This window comes from Salmo salar, chromosome ssa06, assembly GCF_905237065.1.
Source record: "Salmo salar chromosome ssa06, Ssal_v3.1, whole genome shotgun sequence".
NCBI lineage: Eukaryota > Metazoa > Chordata > Actinopteri > Salmoniformes > Salmonidae > Salmo > Salmo salar.
Window position 1 is genome coordinate 51505217 of NC_059447.1, and position 17721 is coordinate 51522937.

A 17721-nucleotide genomic window follows, 5' to 3' on the forward strand; every position below is an offset into this window, starting at 1 on the left:
CTGCGGTCAGCCTTGAACTTCCGTGGCTTCAATTAGAGGGGGCAGTCTTCCCCCTGCTATGCACAGATAGATGACAACACCCACATCCACAAAACACGAGTGGTCATTGAATGGTTTGAGGAGCATGAAAACAATGTAAACCATATGCCATGGCCGTCTCAAACCAATTGAACACTTATAGATTCTGGACAGTTGCCGTGTTCGAGCGGACACTTTCGTGAAGTCGGTGACCATCGTTGACCACCATCTTTCAAATAGTGATGGGGGAAAAAATAAATAGTTACCGTAATTTCCGGACTATTAAGCGCACCTGAATATAAGCCGCACCCACTGAATTTAAAAAATATATTATTTTGAACATAAATAAGCCGCACATGTCTATAAGCCGCAGGTGCCTACCGGTACATTGAAACAAATGAACTTTACACAGGCTTTAACGAAACAAGGCTTGTAACAAAAATAAATAGGCTTTAACGAAACACGGCTTGTAACAAAAATAAATAGGCTTTAACGAAACACGACTTGTAACAAAAAATAAAACATTTGCAGTAAGCTTTAGTTGTCTTTTTGCACTGAGTCAATTCTTCACGCTGCTGTTTCCAACGTCTTATCATCGACTCATTAAGACCAAGCTCCCGTGCAGCAGCTCTATTTCCTTTTCCAACAGCCAGATCAATCGCCTTCAACTTGAAAGCTGCATCATATGCATTTCTCCGTGTCTTTGCCATGATGAGGGTGACAAAATGACTACCGTAATCAGAATGATGGGAAGTTTGAGAGTGCGATTTTATCTAAACAGTAAACAAAAAAGTTGTTTGACCTTAACCCGTTCGGCAATTTCATTGGTCTAATGAAAGCTTCATGCCGCCAGAAAACTGAGCACGTCACAGAATGTGTTTAAAAATCCATATATTAGCCACGTCATTGTTTAAGCCACGAGGTTCAAAGCCTGAGAAAAAAGTTGCGGCTTATAGTCCGGAATTTACGGTATATAATCGGGATATTATTTTTGACTATATCGTTTTAATACCACAATATTATTTTTGCATTAGTTGGCTGCACCAAAACAAGAATTGTTCCTTCATAGCTTGTTTCCCATCTTTTTAAAATAGGGAGGCAATTTGTTTACAGCACTTTTATTTCCATGACTTATCAAAATGAATGTCCTCATGCTCTCTTGTCCCTTTATAAAAGACATATGGTTAGCAATATGTTTGGGACATTGAATCACAATAAAATCACAGTATACATATAGAATCGCAATACATATCGTAACGGCACAAGTATTGTGATATTTTATCGTGAGGTCCTTGGCTATTTCCAGTCCTACTTTCAAAGTGTGTTGCATTATGAGGATAAAAATTGTCTGACCTTCGCCTTACATGTCAACTGCATGAACTTTACAAAAATCATGTGATCAAAGGTCATGAAGTATTGACTGCAAGTTTCTGCAGTAGCTCTTCAACTTCATCCTGCAGCCATCGCCTGCATTGTGTGCAGCTCTATTGTCAACCAATCATTAGTGGTTGTTTGACCCACACGAACGTGACCAAAGATGTGACTGAAACAGGAACCAACTTTGTCACAATTAGTGTATAGAGAATATTTACAAATTAACATGATTTGAGGCAGTCTCTCACCAACTGGGGGTTGGGGGGGGGTGGTTGGAGGCACCGAGCCTTGCTGTTGAAAAACCACAGTGTCAGACTGTCACAGATGCACCTCCCCCAGTTGCTTTTGCCTTACCAGTCAAATGAACGCATCAACAAAATACCAAATTAAGGAATTTATCATGGAACAAAGGTATCGCATCCCCCCCGAAACAGTTCCAGACACTTGTAGAATCTATGCCAAGGTGCATTGAAGCTGTGGTGGCCCAATACCCTATTAAGGCGTTTCCTTTATTTTGGCGGCAGGTAGCCTAGTGGTTAGAGCGTTGGACTAGTAACCGAAAGGTTGCAAAATCGAATCCCCTAGCTGACAAGGTAAAAAAAAAAAATTGGTCATTCTGCTCCTGAACAAGGCAGTTAACCCTCTGTTCCTAGGCAGTCATTGAAAATAAGAATTTGTTCTTCACTGACTTGCCTAGTTAAAGGTTAAATAAAAAAATAACTGTAGTACAGTGATCATGTCACCGTTAGACACAGGGTGAGAGTCAGACAACTATTCTTCCTTGTAGATATAGGCTATATCGTGCAAATTAAAATGGTCTGTTCTAGGGAATGTGAACATTCAGCAACCCGTTAGAAACTCTTTTATAAAACAATTGATAATGAAGGAGGCTAACTGGTGACTGAGAAACAGCATCTGCTGCTCAAAACAGGTTAATTTCAAAACAACTTCAAGTCCAATTCATGAACTGCAGTTTGCACAGCTTCAAAAATAAGATATGGAAATGACAGGCACAGAACGAAGTTATCAAATGTTAGAACGGTTTAATCATACATAGTCACAATTCTGCTTCCCCCCAAAAAATGAGTATTTTTTCTTCATCTAACATCTGGAAATGTACATAAGGCCACCTGAAAATGTACATGACTTTGACAGTGTGACAAAACTCATATGTTCATATTTATATAATTGACAATATCTTACATTTCTTTCACTTACAAGGTAGTAGCTGTTCCAAAATACAGCCCTCTTCTGTACAAAAATAATTCTGTCATATCCTGTGAAGTTTTCCATGGTAGCAGAGAGGACCAGAAGCAGCCCCATTTTAAGTACAGAGCATTGGTGTTCCTTTAAACTGTCACATGTCAGAAAGACAATATCAACAGGAGATGTTATACAGCTCCGCATACAAAACAAGGCCAACCTTTTTCATAACAGATTAAAAACAAAAAACAAGTCAGATTGTGAAGCCATAAAAATAGTTTTAAAATAACGCTTGATCAAATAAAACTGTATACATTATATTTTAGGGGAAAGGAGTGATGAATATACACACATCAAAATGCACATTTTTGCAATTTTTTCCCCCCCCAAAGTGTAAAAGACATCCCATTTACAGCATCAACGTTTACAAATGTACAACTGTACAGACGAAATAAAAGCATCACTACCAATTTAGCAAGGCCTGTCAAACATCACAACTATAATTTTTTTTGTCAACTAATAAACTTACACTTATTAACTGCACATATACTACATGTATTCTACAATTATTCATATGAAGCAAAAAACAAAAGCCAATACTACTAGTATTACAGATGAGTTGTATAGCTTTTTAGACAGCCCCACTACCCAAATCGCTTGCATATTCAGACTGCAAAAATAATAAAAGATGAACGAAATTAAAACCACCTCTATGACGGTCTCACAATCCTATAAACAAGGATCCTTTTCTCAGCTCATCCCGAAATCTATTCTCCGCTTTACACACCTGGAATGAGCCACTTAAAAATAATAAAGTCTTCCTACTGCTCTGAACTGCAGGTGGTGAGGGTGCCATCATTAGGCCAAAGCCCCCTACCCAAAAAGCAACAATTTAATATTTACTCATACATAAAGATGCTATACATTTTTGCTAAGCTACTTCTATGCAAGAGATGAATATTCAGTACATAAAGATACCTTTTCTAGGGCAGTGTTCATCTCAAACTACAAGACCGATAAGATGTCCCACATAACATGATAAAGAAAAGTCATTCCAAGTTATAAAAACCTGTCACAGCATGCCTATGCTTAACCTGCTCCCATCCATCCCTCCCACGGTCATTTCATGTAAATATTACAACCAGGTTAAACTTTCACTATATAACCCGACCTCATGCTTTGCTTCTGAAAGAGAATAAACGTCCGGCGTAGCCATTGAGTGGGCGGCAAAAACATTTTTTTTTGCATAAGACGGTATAGGTGGAGTATAGTGGAATCACTGCCTATGGATGCAACAGCGCATGTTTTCATTTCTCAAAGTACACCGTTTAGTAACGATGCCAGTCATCACCTGGAGCCGACTAATCAAATCAAGCCAACTGCAAGTTGTTCACCAACAGCGCGAGACGGAGAGTAGGCCTTACACCCCGGTCTGCGAAAAAAACAGAGGCAACAAAATCGAGACAATCACGAGCAGCCAACTGGATGACACAATCCCAAAAATGTAAGCACAGAGCTTTCCAAAGCAAAGTACTTTAGTTGGTCCAATACAGACCAATGGGTGACTAACTCATTGACACGAAAGACATAGTAACCGGTGGGAAAGATGGGTTTCATAATCTATCCATACTATGCAATGCTATAAGTAGAAATGGATCCATTAGCTGCTTTTGCACTGGGATCATGGTGTGGTAGTAGAAAGATAATTTTGTATATTATATTTAAACACCTGGCTTTTAATTAGAACAGCTGATAGTAAGTTTGGGTACAAAAACAAATGGAAAATTGTTTAAAAGGATCACTCAAATTTGGCCTTATAAAGTCACTTGCTGGTGTAATTGTAAGAATTGTACATTTTCAGCAAATGCGGTTCTCCTTTCTTTTTTTCCCCTACAGAGGGATTTACAAAGTAAAAAAACAAAAATGTACAAGATTATATACCAAAAACCAGCCAGTTATATCTATTACATCATAAACAATGGGGGCGGGTTGTGCTTTACCCGCAAGAGATTGCCTGCAAGACAGTCTGCACCCCCCCCACCGGCCACGTAGGGGACCAGCTCCGAGGATGGCATTAGAGTGTCAGGGTCACAGCATTTCTTAGGTGAAGTTGAATAATTTGGGGTAATTCCCCCAAAATGGGGGACACAAAGGGTGTGTCAAAGGTCAGCCCTGATGGAGCACCTCTTTACAACACTAGAAAAAAGGGGGTGGGGGCTCCTACTCTGCTCTTTAGTCAAGGGACACGAGAGGATAGGTCTACATGAGGCCGTTGGTGGGCCCGCCAATGGGCCCCAGGTCAGAGCCACTCTTCATGTAGTACTTCTCCAGCTTGGCCAGGATGTGCTTGCCGTAGGTATATTTGCGCAGGGTGGCGATGTGGGGCCGGATCTGGGATAGCAGAGAACAAAGATGAAATCATTAACATTTATAGTGGTACTGGCCAAATCAGGTTTAAAAGTTCTTGTTTTGATTTTAAAGAACTAAGCCGCCTGCCTCCCACTTAAACATTGTCCTTGAAAGATTCTAAAAGATTTATAAAAAAAAAAAAATTAAAAAAAAAGGTGATAGGACAGCAAAAGTCAATCTCGCCAACATTCCACATAACAACACAGACTGGATACACACATTCTTATTAATGGAGTATTGTACATTGATCCTTCATTACAAATGTACATTTGTACGTGAAATTGTAATGTATTAATGGAGCAAATGTTTTTTTGTGTTAGGACTAAACCAACCGATGTGGCACTTTTAGGTCTGTTACAGATTTTAGGGAGGGAAAAGTCACCAATTACACACACACACACACACACACACACACACACACCAATATATTTTTTTTTTGTGGAATGAATATAAAAACCAAACTTATTGTGCTTAAAGAATCAGACACTATAAATGATGTGTAGTAAACTTGCGGTTTACACAATTAACACAAATACAAAACACTTGTTCAGTTTGACAAATCTAAGAAGGCTATCTATGTCAGTGGTTAAGAATGCAGAAGTGTTTGTGCTGAAGCACCACAAGCACACTAATAAACACGGGCTGAAGGAATTAAACTGTCTCAATCTGAAATGGCACAGTTCACAAATTCAACCTTTGCAGTGAAAAGCAGTTCGTAATGTCACCACTCGATGTCAGTGTCAACATTTGTATTGATTAGACTCACAAGTGCTTCACAAAAGGTACATAAAAATATACATAAATATATAAAAGCAACATGCAACAATTTTTTGAGTTACAGTTCACAAGGAACTCAGTCAATTTAAATAAATTAGGCTGTAATCTACAGATTTCAACTGACTGGGCAGGGGCGTAGCCATTAGCTGCTGCCTACTCTTCCTGGGGTCCAGCAAAATTAAAGCATTACAATACAGTGTGCCCTCATGCCTCTACTCCAGCAATACCACATATTTACAATACAAAATCCATGTATACGTGTCTGTAGTGTGTATGCTATCGTGTGTATGCATGTTGTGTGTTGCTTCAGTCCCCACTGTTACATAAGGTGCATTCAGATTTTTTTAAATCTAAATGTTACTGCTTGAATCAGTTACTTGATGTGGAATAGAGTTCCATGTAGTCATAGCTCTGTGTAGTACCGTGCGCCTGCCATTGCCTGTTCTAGACTTGGGGACTGTGAAGAGACCTCGTAGTATGTCTTGTGGGGTATGCATGGGTGTCTCGAGTTGTGCGCCAGTAGTGCAAACAGACAACATGTCAATACCTCTCACAAATACAAGTAGTGATGAAGTCAATCTCTCCTCCAAATTGAGCCAGGAGAGATTGACATGCATATTACTGTTGGCTCTCTGTATACATCAAAGGGCCAGCCGTGCTGCCCTGTTCTGAGCCAATTGCAATTTTGTAAGTCCGTTTTTGTGGCACCTGACCACACGACTTAACAGTAGTCTAGGTGCGACAAAACTAGGGCCTGCCATGTTAGTTCTGTTAACCTGTTGGGGATAGGGGGCAGTATTTGCACGGCCGGATAAAAAAAACGTACCCGATTTAATCTGGTTACCACTCCTGCCCAGTAACTAGAATATGCATACAATTATTGGCTTTGGATAGAAAACACCCTAAAGTTTCTAAAACTGTTTGAATGGTGTCTGTGAGTATAACAGAACTCATATGGCAGGCAAAAACCTGAGAAGATTCCATGCAGGAAGTGGCCTGTGACAAGTTCTTGTTCTCCTTGGCTCTGTTCATTGAAAAATGAGGATCTTTGCTGTAACGTGACATTTCCTACGGCTCCCATAGGCTCTCAGAACCCGGGAAAAAGCTGAATGATATCGAGGCAGCCCCTGGCTGAAAAACATTAGCGCGTTTGGATAGTGGCCGGTCAGAGTACTATGAGACTCAGGCTCGTGCACGAGGGGATCACATGCTTTTATTTTCTCTCTTTGAACGTAAAACACGCTTTCCCCTTTAGCGCTTTTTTACGAGAAAAATTGCATAAAAATTGATTTTAAAGAGCGGTTGACATGCTTCGAAGTACGGTAATGGAATATTTAGCATTTTTTTGTCACGAAATGCGTCGTTACACTTCGGATAGTGTCTTGAACGCACGAACAAAACGCCGCTATTTGGATATAACTATGGATTATTTTGAACCAAACCAACATTTGTTATTGAAGTAGAAGTCCTGGGAGTGCATTCTGACGAAGAACAGCAAAGGTAATACAATTTTTCTTATAGTAAATCGGAGTTGGTGAGTGCTAAACTTGCTGGGTGTCTAAATAGCTAGCCCTGTGATGCCGGGCTATCTACTCAGAATATTGCAAAATGTGCTTTCACCGAAAAGCTATTTTAAAATCGGACATAGCGAGTGCATAGAGAAGTTCGGTATCTATAATTCTTAAAATAATTGTTATGTTTTTTGTGAACGTTTATCGTGAGTAATTTAGCGAATTCCCCGGAAGTTTGCGGGGGGTATGCTAGTTCTGAACGTCACATGCTAATGTAAAAAGCTGGTTTTTGATATAAATATGAACTTGATTGAACAAAACATGCATGTATTGTATAACATAATGTCCTAGGTGTGTCATCTGATGAAGATCATCAAAGGTTAGTGCTGCATTTAGCTGTGGTTTGGGTTTATGTGACATTATATGCTAGCTTGAAAAATGGGTGTCTGATTATTTCTGGCTGGGTACTCTGCTGACATAATCTAATGTTTTGCTTTCGTTGTAAAGCCTTTTTGAAATCGGACAGTGTGGTTAGATTAACGAGAGTCTTGTCTTTAAAATGGTGTAAAATAGTCATATGTTTGAAAAATTGAAGTAATAGTATTTCTAAGGTATTTGAATAACGCGCCACAGGATTCCACTGGCTGTTACGTAGGTGGGACGATATATAGATATATAGATATATATATAGATATATAGATATAGAGATATAGATAGATATAGATATATTTTTAAATCAGGAGTAGGCAGCGCCATAAGTGAGCAAACGGAGACAACGGTGCTAACTAACTGTAGAGTAGATCAGGAGCTGCAGTACCACTTTTCTGCCACTAGGATTCCCAACATACTGTATGTGCTTCTCTCTGATACTTCTCTTCACACTCTCCCCCTTTTTCACAATCCCCATCTTATTAAAGGGATTTTCCACCTGATCCTTTTGTCCGGTGTGACATGGAACACTGCCTTATAAGAATGTATATTTATACAATGTATATTTATACAATATCTGCCCCGTTGTCTTAAAGGATCCATTAAAGGACTATGCCAGTTCTGGACTTTTTCTGGATCTATGTCAAGTAATGCAGGTGGAAGAAATGGCACAGCAGCCATTTTGGGAGGGGGTGTGGATGACCACACACCATAGCAGTCATCTTTTTGAGATTAGAGTGTGCTCCTAATCTCAGCTCGTACCTGTATAAAAAGACACCTGGGAGCCAGAAATCTTTCTAATTGAGAGGGGGTCAAATACTTATTTCCCTCATTAAAATGCAAATCAATTTAGAACATTTTTGACATGCATTTTTCTGGATATTTTTGTTGTTATTCCGTCTCTCACTGTTCAAATAAACCTACCATTAAAATTATAGACTGATCATTTCTTTGTCAGTCGGCAAACGTACAAAATCAGCAGGGGATCAAATACTTTTTTCCCCCTCACTATACTTACATACTATTGTTTGTACAGATGAACGTGGTACCTTCAGGCATTTGGAAATTGGTCCCAAGAATGAACCAGACTTGCGGAGGTCAAAAAAAAAAAAAAAAAGTCTGAGGTCTTGGCTGATTTCTTTTGATTTTCCCAATATGTCAGGCAAAGAGGCACTGAGTTTGAAGGTAGGCATTGAAATACATCCACAGGTACACCGCCAATTGACGTCAATTGGCTTTAGAAGCTTCTGATAATCTATTACATTTTCTGGAATTTTCCAAGCTGTTTAAAGGCACAGTCAACTTAGTGTATGTAAACTTCTGACCCACTGGAATTGTGAATTATAAGTGAAATAATCTGTAAACAATTGTTGGAAAAATTATTTGTGACATGCACAAAGTAGATGTCCTCACCGAGTTGCCAAAACTATAGTTTGTTAACAAGAAATTTGTGGAGTGGTTGAAAAACGAGTGTTTGCAAACTTCGACTTCAACTGTACAGCTATTCCCAGTCATGTGAAATCCATAGATTAGATTAAGCCCTAATGAATTTATTTCAATTGACTGGTTTCCTTATATGAACTGTAACTCAGTAAAATCGTTGCATGTTGCGTTTATATTTTTGTTCAGTGTAAAATACTTTTCACACCACATGGAAAGGAGACTGCTATGGGTAACAATTAGAATAACTAGAAATGCTGTACCAAAAGTACCACCAACCTTTGGTTTTATGGCAATACATGAACCTGGCCTAAATTAAACTGATCTGAATTAACAAACAATGGGAAACGTGGGGTGTACTCACGAGGAACCAAACAGGCCGAAACAGGGAGGGACTAACCTGAACTTCTCCAATGAGAAATAGCTGTTTATGTAGCAAAATTACCGTGAATTCACTAGATGGTATATGTCAACCCACCTTGTGCATGATGATTTTGCGCTGGGCGGGCTCGGCCATGTCGATCATCCTCTGCACCACGTAGTTGGCGTACTGATCCTTCATCATGGTGTAGAGGGCGCTGTGGGGGCCGTCCTTCTGGCAGCACACCTCGTCAATCAGTAGGGCCCGCTCGGCACGGGATGAGTGGATCACACACTTCTCCACCACGTTACTTAGGGAGAGACGTGGGCTCAGTTAAAAACAAACTATACGGGCCGGTGTCCTGAACACAGAGTCAGCCTAGTCCTTAATTAAAAAGCTAAAGGCTGAAACGTGACTACTTTCAGGAAACTAGGTGTATGTCGCACATCACAACTTTACAGGAAAGCCATTTGAACTTTTTTTTTTTATCAAAATTGATTTGTTGGCCGAAATGCCTTCTGGAACATGCGCACTTTCATGTGCCTTGATAACAAACGTGTATGCCATCTGTAAATATGAATAAAATTGTTCAAATACGAGCCTAGTTGGTCTAGCCACGGAAAAAAGGCAGCAACCTTTCCGCTAACCATGATTGGCTGAGATGAGTGTATACCGACACATGCAGTCACAGCCTAGCCTTTTGGGGGATTTAAGCAACATTTTGGCTTACATCATTCAAGAAGATGGGAATTTGCATTTCTATGAAACTGATTGGGATCAAATAGTCAGCATGCAGATGCAGCATGGACGCTGCACCAGTAAAATGTGAAGAATTATCATTCACGATTGACAGTGATGATAGCATATCATTTTTTATAAGGTAGGCCTAATTTTGTGTTTGAGGATTTTAAAAACAGAAAAATGTATTTGAGCCATGTGTAGGAATAGGCAGTTATATTTGGGTGATACATTGCAGGTAATGTATATTCTAAAATTGCATAGTTCAATAGGTTACATTTCGGTAACAACTTTAATAGAAAAATGACAATACAAATGAAATAAAATGCAATTCTGTCCTTAAATATATAGCACTAGATCACTGATTGAGATGCTCAGATAAAGTTAAAGACAAAGGCAAGAAAGCAGCAAATTTGGGCACGTGACTGGTACTGGAAAAGAGGACAATATGGATTAATGATTTTGCAGAAAGAGTTGAGGTAAGAACAGCTTTATATGCGACTTGTAACCTAGCCCAGCTTTCTTTTTTGTGAGTGAGAGAGAGATTAACTTGAGGTAGGATGAACGTCAATGTTCCATGGGGAAAATTGTCTTAGACACACAGTACTGCTGTATACAAAAGACAATCACCATAAATTGCACGTTACCCTTGTCATACACTTCTCATACAGCCCCATTCTTAACACTTCGCATATTCCCTTATTCTGTCAGTGGCGTACTAACACGGCACAGCTTTACTTATTGCTGTTTAGGTATTTGTTGGACATGGGAATAAAATAAATGCTTATACCTATTCAGCTTACATGTGGGGACCTTATAGCATCTGCCAGAATCTTTGTATTAGTTCTGAGTAGCTGATTGGCTGACGGTGGGACATGCTCGCATCTGCTCTGAGCACTGCTCACACTTGGCGATAAAATATATTCAATATGTTTGAAAATCATCAGGACGCCGTAAGTGCCCGGATCCAGCCATCAACCACAAATCGGGTAAGTGCTTACACTTTATGGGTTGTGGCATTAAGTTTTACGTCGGGTTTGCTCTGATTAGAAAAAAATACGTCGGGAGCTGATCGGAAGCCCGCAGATCGGGCTAAAAAAACCGTGTCATGTACGCCCGTCTTAACTCAATGGAGCATCTCCATTGAGAGTCCGGGCGAAAACCTTAATTGGAAAACCGCCCATGAACGTAATTCGTCTCACTCAGTGGAGACAAGGGTCACTTTAAAATTGGAGGTGGGCGTCATTGGAATGGCATAACTGGAAAGCACGTCTTCATGAGTCTCACTCTCACCAGCTTTAAAAAGAAAAAAGGGGTCGATTTGTGTTGCCTTACCTCGCAAATTTGTGCTGGCTCAGGAGGAGCACCTTCCCGCGGACCTCTGCCACGATCTTGCTCTTGTCTTCGGGTCTGCCGTGCTCCAGGACGTGCTGGATGACGTAGTTGCCGTACTGATCCTGCAGGGGGCGATGGAAGCAAAAGACAGTGTGGGATCACATTTCCCATTCACAACAAAAGGAAAATAGTAAATTTCACCATCTTGTAATATCATTTAGATAACCCACACTATGGATTCAATGACGTTCAGATAGTCAAGAGATTTTCCTTTGACATCTATAAAAGACACCCCATAGTAGCAATAGCCCTAATTATGTAGTGACAAAGGCACCTTAGTAGCAACCTAAGCAGAGAGCTCCTGTAAATATGTGACCAGTCTCAGGAAGCTGGGCCTATGTCGCACGTCATTACTTCACAGGATAGGCATTAGATGTTTTATTTTTTATCAAAATGCATGTGAACCCTCGTGTGCCTTAATAACAAACTTGTATTCCATCCATAAATACGAATATTTTCTTTAACTACAAGCCATGTTGGTTTAGCCATGGAAAAAAGACAAAACCTTCCCACTAGCTACGATTGGCTGAAGTAATGGATGGGCTGGACATGCCAGAAGATGAATTTGGATAGGTCTGCCATGTAGCATGCTTCTGTCTATAACATGAGCTGCTCAGTATGTGTTGACAGTCCTTTCTACTGCAGAGTTTTTGAAAGATATAACATTAGCCATCGAGAACTGAAAAATGTTGCTACTTTTCTCAACATTGACGGCCTGAATTTAGCAGGCGCTATCAACAGAACACAGTCAGTGAGAACCAGAGTGACTTGACAATGCTGGCCAAATAAGGTGTACCTACAACCAAAACAGCGTTAATTGGTTCCATTCTGCCGTGAAGCGTTCATCCATGTATACATGTAAGAGTCTAGCAACACTCAGATATTATACGTTTCTAATTTTGTCAGCAATTTTATTAATTGCAAGTTAAGGCATACTGTTAGCTAGCGAACGTTAAGCGTTTTATCTGTGTAGTAATAATATTAGAATCAGAAAACCATTTGCATTGCTAGTTATAGCCTAATGTTAGCTAGCTAACATTGAACCTAAACTCAGCAACAACAAAAAAAATAAACGTCCTCGCACTGTCAACTGCATAGCCCTCACCCTTCGAGCCAACAGGTCCCAGACGTGCTCAATGGGATTGAGATCCGGGTCCGTCGCTGGCAAAACACTGACATTCCTGTCTTGCAGGAAATCACGCACAGAACGAGCAGTATGGCTGGTGGCATTGTCATGCTGGAGGGTCATGTCAGGATGAGCCTGCAGGAAGGGTACCACATGAGAGAGGAGGATGTCTTCCCTGTAATACCCAACGTTGAGATTGCCTGCAATGACAACAAGCTCAGTCCGATGATGCTGTGACACACCGCCCCAGACCATGACAGACCCTCCACCTCACAAAAAAAAAAAAAATAAAAAATAAAAAAAATAGATCCCGCTCCAGACTACAGGCCTCGGTGTAACGCTCATGCCGTCGACAATAAACGCGAATCCGACCATCACCCCTGGTGAGACAAAACCACGACTCGTCAGTGAAGAGCACTTTTTGCCAGTCCTGTCTGGTCCAGCGACGGTGGGTTTGTGCCCATAGGCAACGTTGTTGCCGGTGATGTCTGGTGAGAACCTGCCTTACAACAGGCCTACAAGCCCTCAGTCCAGCCTCTCTCAGCCTATTGCGAACACTGAGCACTGATGGAGGGATTGTGTGTTCCTGGTGTAACTCGGGCACTTGTGGCCATCCTGTACCTGTCCCGCAGGTGTGACGTTCGGATTTACAGATCCTGTGCAGGTGTTACACGTTCTCTGCCACTGCGAGGATGATCAGCTGTCCATCCTGTAGCTCTGTCTTGGGCATCTCACAGTACAGACATGGCAATTTATTGCCCTGGCCACATCTGCAGTCCTCATGCCTCCTTGCAGCATGCCTAAGGCACGTTCATGCAGATGAGCAGGGACCCTGGGCATCGTTCTTTTGGTGTTTTTCAGAGTCAGTAGAAAGGCCTCTTTAGTGTCCTAAATTTTCACAACAGTCACCTTAATTGCCTACCTGCTGTAAGCTGTTAGTGTCTTAACGACCGTTCCACAGGTGCATGTTCATTAATTGTTTATGGTTCATTGAACAAGCATGGGAAACAATGTTTAAACCCTTTACAATAAAGATAATTTACAAATTATCTTTGAAAGACAGTGTCCTGAAAAAGGGACTTTTTAGTTTAGTTGGTTCGCTGTGTTTGTATTGGTAGGGAGTTGGGATTATGCCTGTTCATTGTAGCTAGCTAGATTCCAGATGACCCATCAAGTTAGACAGGTGTGTATGGCCATTATTTTATTTCATTAACACGTGTACAATTTACACGTGTCGGGTAAGCGACATTAATATTATAAAATACTTGCATCTGGACACCTTGTTTTTTATATTGCTACTATGCAAGTAACCTTCTGTATCCTGTGCATGTGACAAATAAACCTTGATATAGGGTGTGTTTACCAGAGACTAATGAGGTAATGGGAAGAACATGACCTGCACCAAAGTCAGATTAGGATATAGGCCAAGAATGTATTTTTATCTGGAGTTTCCTTATTGTAGGCTACTACTTTTAGTCTTGAAATCTTTGGGTTTTTACTACTACTCACTCGGGTTTAGCACATGGCCTCATGTGAATCCTTAAAGATATGGCTGGGGCTAAAGCTTATGAGGGTGTGAAGGAGGCTGAATGGGTGCAGACGAAGAGCTCTCCAGTAGATGTACCAAAACACTCAAGGGCCATTTTTCTCAAAAGTGGGGTTACAAATGTATCAACTTTCAAAGCAGAATTACTTCCCCATTCTTCCTCAACTGTAGTGTATGATACCATTTCTAGCACTAAGTCTACTGTTATCAATAAAAATAAAAAATATATTTTTTACAATCAAATTTTGCTACATCGGACCGAATCCAGGTGATGGGCCACATACAGTGCACGCGGAAAGTATTCAGACTTTGACTTTTTCCACATTGTTACATTAAAGCCTTGTTCTAAAATTGATTAAATACAAAAAAAGGTACTCAATCTAAACACAATACCCCATAATGACAAAGCGAACACAGTTTTTAGAAATGCTTGGGACATTTATATGGGGCGGCAGGTAGCCTAGTGGTTAGAGTGTTGGGCCAGTGACAGAAAGGTTGCTAGATCGAATCCCAAGCTGACAAGGTAAAAATCTGATGTTCTGCAACTGAACATGCATTAACCCACTGTTTTTAGGCGGTCATTGTAAATAAGAATGTTCTTGACTGACTTGCCTGATTAAATAAAATAAAAATTACATTTTCTTTTTAATAAAAAAGAAATAAAAAATGTATTTACATAAGTATTCAGACCCTTTTACTTAGTACTAGCAGTTGTCCACATTTAATTACTGGTAAGTGTTAAATTGTATGTTTATCAGCCATTTTATTTATTATAATATTTCTGGTGGTTGTTTGCCAGAATGTGCAGATTGACTGGCAGGTCAACACTTTCTGACTTGGCTAGCTAATTGTTTTTGTTTGACTGATGCATCTGGACACGGTACAAGCTTTGTTTCACCTGCCTGCTAGTTCCTGACCTTTGAACAATTCAATTGAAGAGTCACCTGAAGCTTAAGAGGCATGGGAGATACAGTAAAAGGAATGCAGTACGGAGGCAGAGGGCTCATTGTGAGGATGACTGGCTACTACTCTAAACTGTGTATAGTGAGCTTCTGGGGCCCAGAGCTGCTGAGACATCACCCAAGTGGGTGCTACACATTGTGAAGGAGGAGAAGTCCAGTAACTACACAACTCCGGCTGGTTCCCTGAGTAGTCCTCAACACGATCGTCACCAGACTCTTCATCTATCATCTCCCTGACCATCTTCCTCTGATCAAGAGATGAACTGTCCCCCTCCATCTTTGGGAGGATGCACTCAGACTTGGCCTCTATTGGTTGATCCAACTAGTCTACTCATGATGTATTGCTTTTTTGTTTTTGACAAGCTTTGAGAATCTTATGAAAAGCACCATTGAAATGTTATCAAACTATTCAGTACCACAGCCGTCACCGCAGATTGCTGAAGGTCAAACAACAAAACGCTTCTGATTTGCATTAGACACAGGCCTATTCAGGTCCATGTGGAACCAGCAGCATATTTGCCCCTTCAGGGATAGGTGATAAGACAGTTATGGGTGTGGTTTTAAGGGGAAAATAACTTAATATACCTAAAGCTGTGCAGGAAAACGAACAAACTCACCTGACCAGATATCAATAGTGACTCGACAACATTTGACCACCTGAAATTAGTAGCATGCCTTATTATACTACAGCTGTCTCCATCCCACTTGTTTGATTTGAAGCAAATTACATGATTTGATTTAAACTTTGCCCAACCATTTTGCTTCATTGCTCAACATGGTCTGATGGACTTTAACCCTAAATTCCAAGAAACCACAGTCAAGTTCGAAACATATGGGACAATATGTCAATGTTGAGGGTCCAAATTGTGGTAAATTTTTTTTATAAAAACTCTTGACTTGGGGAGTCTTTCTAGCAAGTATTGACAATTAAAAATCAGAGAAGGCAGGCAGGAGAGAGGTGGGGGAAAAAAAGACAGAATCAGGAGGTCTGTGACCAGAGGGATTATCCAAACAGACCTGAGAAGCGGGGTGCTGCGAATCCTCTACGTGACAGGACAGAAATATTTATTCTAAACAAAGGAACAAGAAAAGGAGGAGGGAGGGAGGCGGCGGAAGAAGGAAGAGGCGTGCTCTGAGTTTAGGAGGAGGGAGGCGGTCTGAAAAGAGAGATAGAGAGTTTGGTGAAGGTAAAAGGCCTCTATGGTGTTAAAGCAGACTGGTTATTGAGAAAGAGAAATATGGAGGAGTGAGGGAGGCGACACGAGGAGGACGTCCGCGTAGGAGGCGAATTGCTGACCTTGAACAGTGCATCGCTGGACACTGTATAATATGTTTTGGGTGTCATCTCCAATGAAACGCCTTGATATTTCTAGATGGAATAAGTGGGGGGTGGGGGGGTTAAATTAACATCATAGGTAGAAGTCATTTCCAGCATGAATACATGTATCATCAACCGTAGGATAAAAATGGACATTGCGCATGGTCATGTTCATTAGGCACCATAGGAAAGAAATCGTACTGAAACAGGAAGGGGCTGTCCTGACTTGTTCAATGAGAATCGCCCATTTTTATTACAATTTTTCCAGTCACCCTTTCGTGCCCTAATGAACACGACATGCTGCACAGCCACATTAACAATGAAAACAAAACATCACAAGAACAAAACATGCGCACACACACGTTCAAAAGTTTGGTGTCACTTAGAAATATTCTTGTTTTTGAAAGAAAAGCACATTTGTCAATAAAAATAACATCAAATTGATCAGAAACAGTGTAGATATTGTTAATGTTGTAAATGACTATAGTAGCTGGAAACGGCTGATTTTTTAAATGGAATATCTAGATAGGCGTTCAAAGGCCCATTATCAGCAACCATCCCTCCTGTGTTCCAATGGCACGTTGTGTTAGCTAATCCAAGTTTATCATTTTAAAAAGGCTAATTGATCATTAGAAAACCCTTTTGCAATTATGTTAGCACAGCTGAAAACTGTTGTTCTAATTAAAGAAGCAATACAACTGGCCTTCTTTAGACTAGTTGAGTATCTGGAGCATCAGCATTTGTGGGTTCGATTACAGGCTCAAAATGTCCAGAAACAAAAGAACTGTCTTCTGAAACACACCAATCTATTTTTCAAACTTTTGAACAGTAGTGTACACACCACAGTACCAGTCCTAACTTCAGACACGCCTACTCATTCAAGCGTTTATTTTTTACTATTTTCCACATTGTAGAATAATAGTGACATCAAAACAATGAAATCATGTAGTAACCCAAAAAGTATTACCATATCAAAATATATTTTATATTCTTCAAAGTAGACACCTTTGCACGAACATCGTCTCAATCAGCTTCACCTGGAATGCATTAGCACTTGCTGGCTGCATTTCCTTCACTCTGTGGTCCAACTCATCCCAAACCATCTCAATTGGAC

The 17721-nt window shown here is 40.4% G+C and overlaps 1 protein-coding gene across 17 annotated transcripts in view; it reads right to left on the reverse strand.

Moving 5' to 3' along the window:
* Positions 1-2418: 2418 nt before the first annotated feature.
* The window catches only part of LOC106607566 (pumilio homolog 2), a 43304-nt gene continuing 28001 nt past the window's right edge, over positions 2419-17721 (reverse strand). For 11 of the 17 annotated variants that reach the window (XM_014204629.2, XM_045720703.1, XM_014204623.2 and 8 more), the window contains exons 20-23: positions 16587-16658; positions 11596-11717; positions 9640-9832; positions 2419-4986 (exon numbers count right to left, since the gene is read on the reverse strand). In XM_014204629.2, coding sequence (XP_014060104.1) covers positions 4855-4986; positions 9640-9832; positions 11596-11717; positions 16587-16658 — 519 coding nt within the window. In that variant the 3' untranslated portion in view covers positions 2419-4854. The remainder of the gene's footprint in view (positions 4987-9639; positions 9833-11595; positions 11718-16586; positions 16659-17721) is intronic. The other 6 variants (XM_014204635.2, XM_014204634.2, XM_014204637.2 and 3 more) reach the window with 1 other exon arrangement.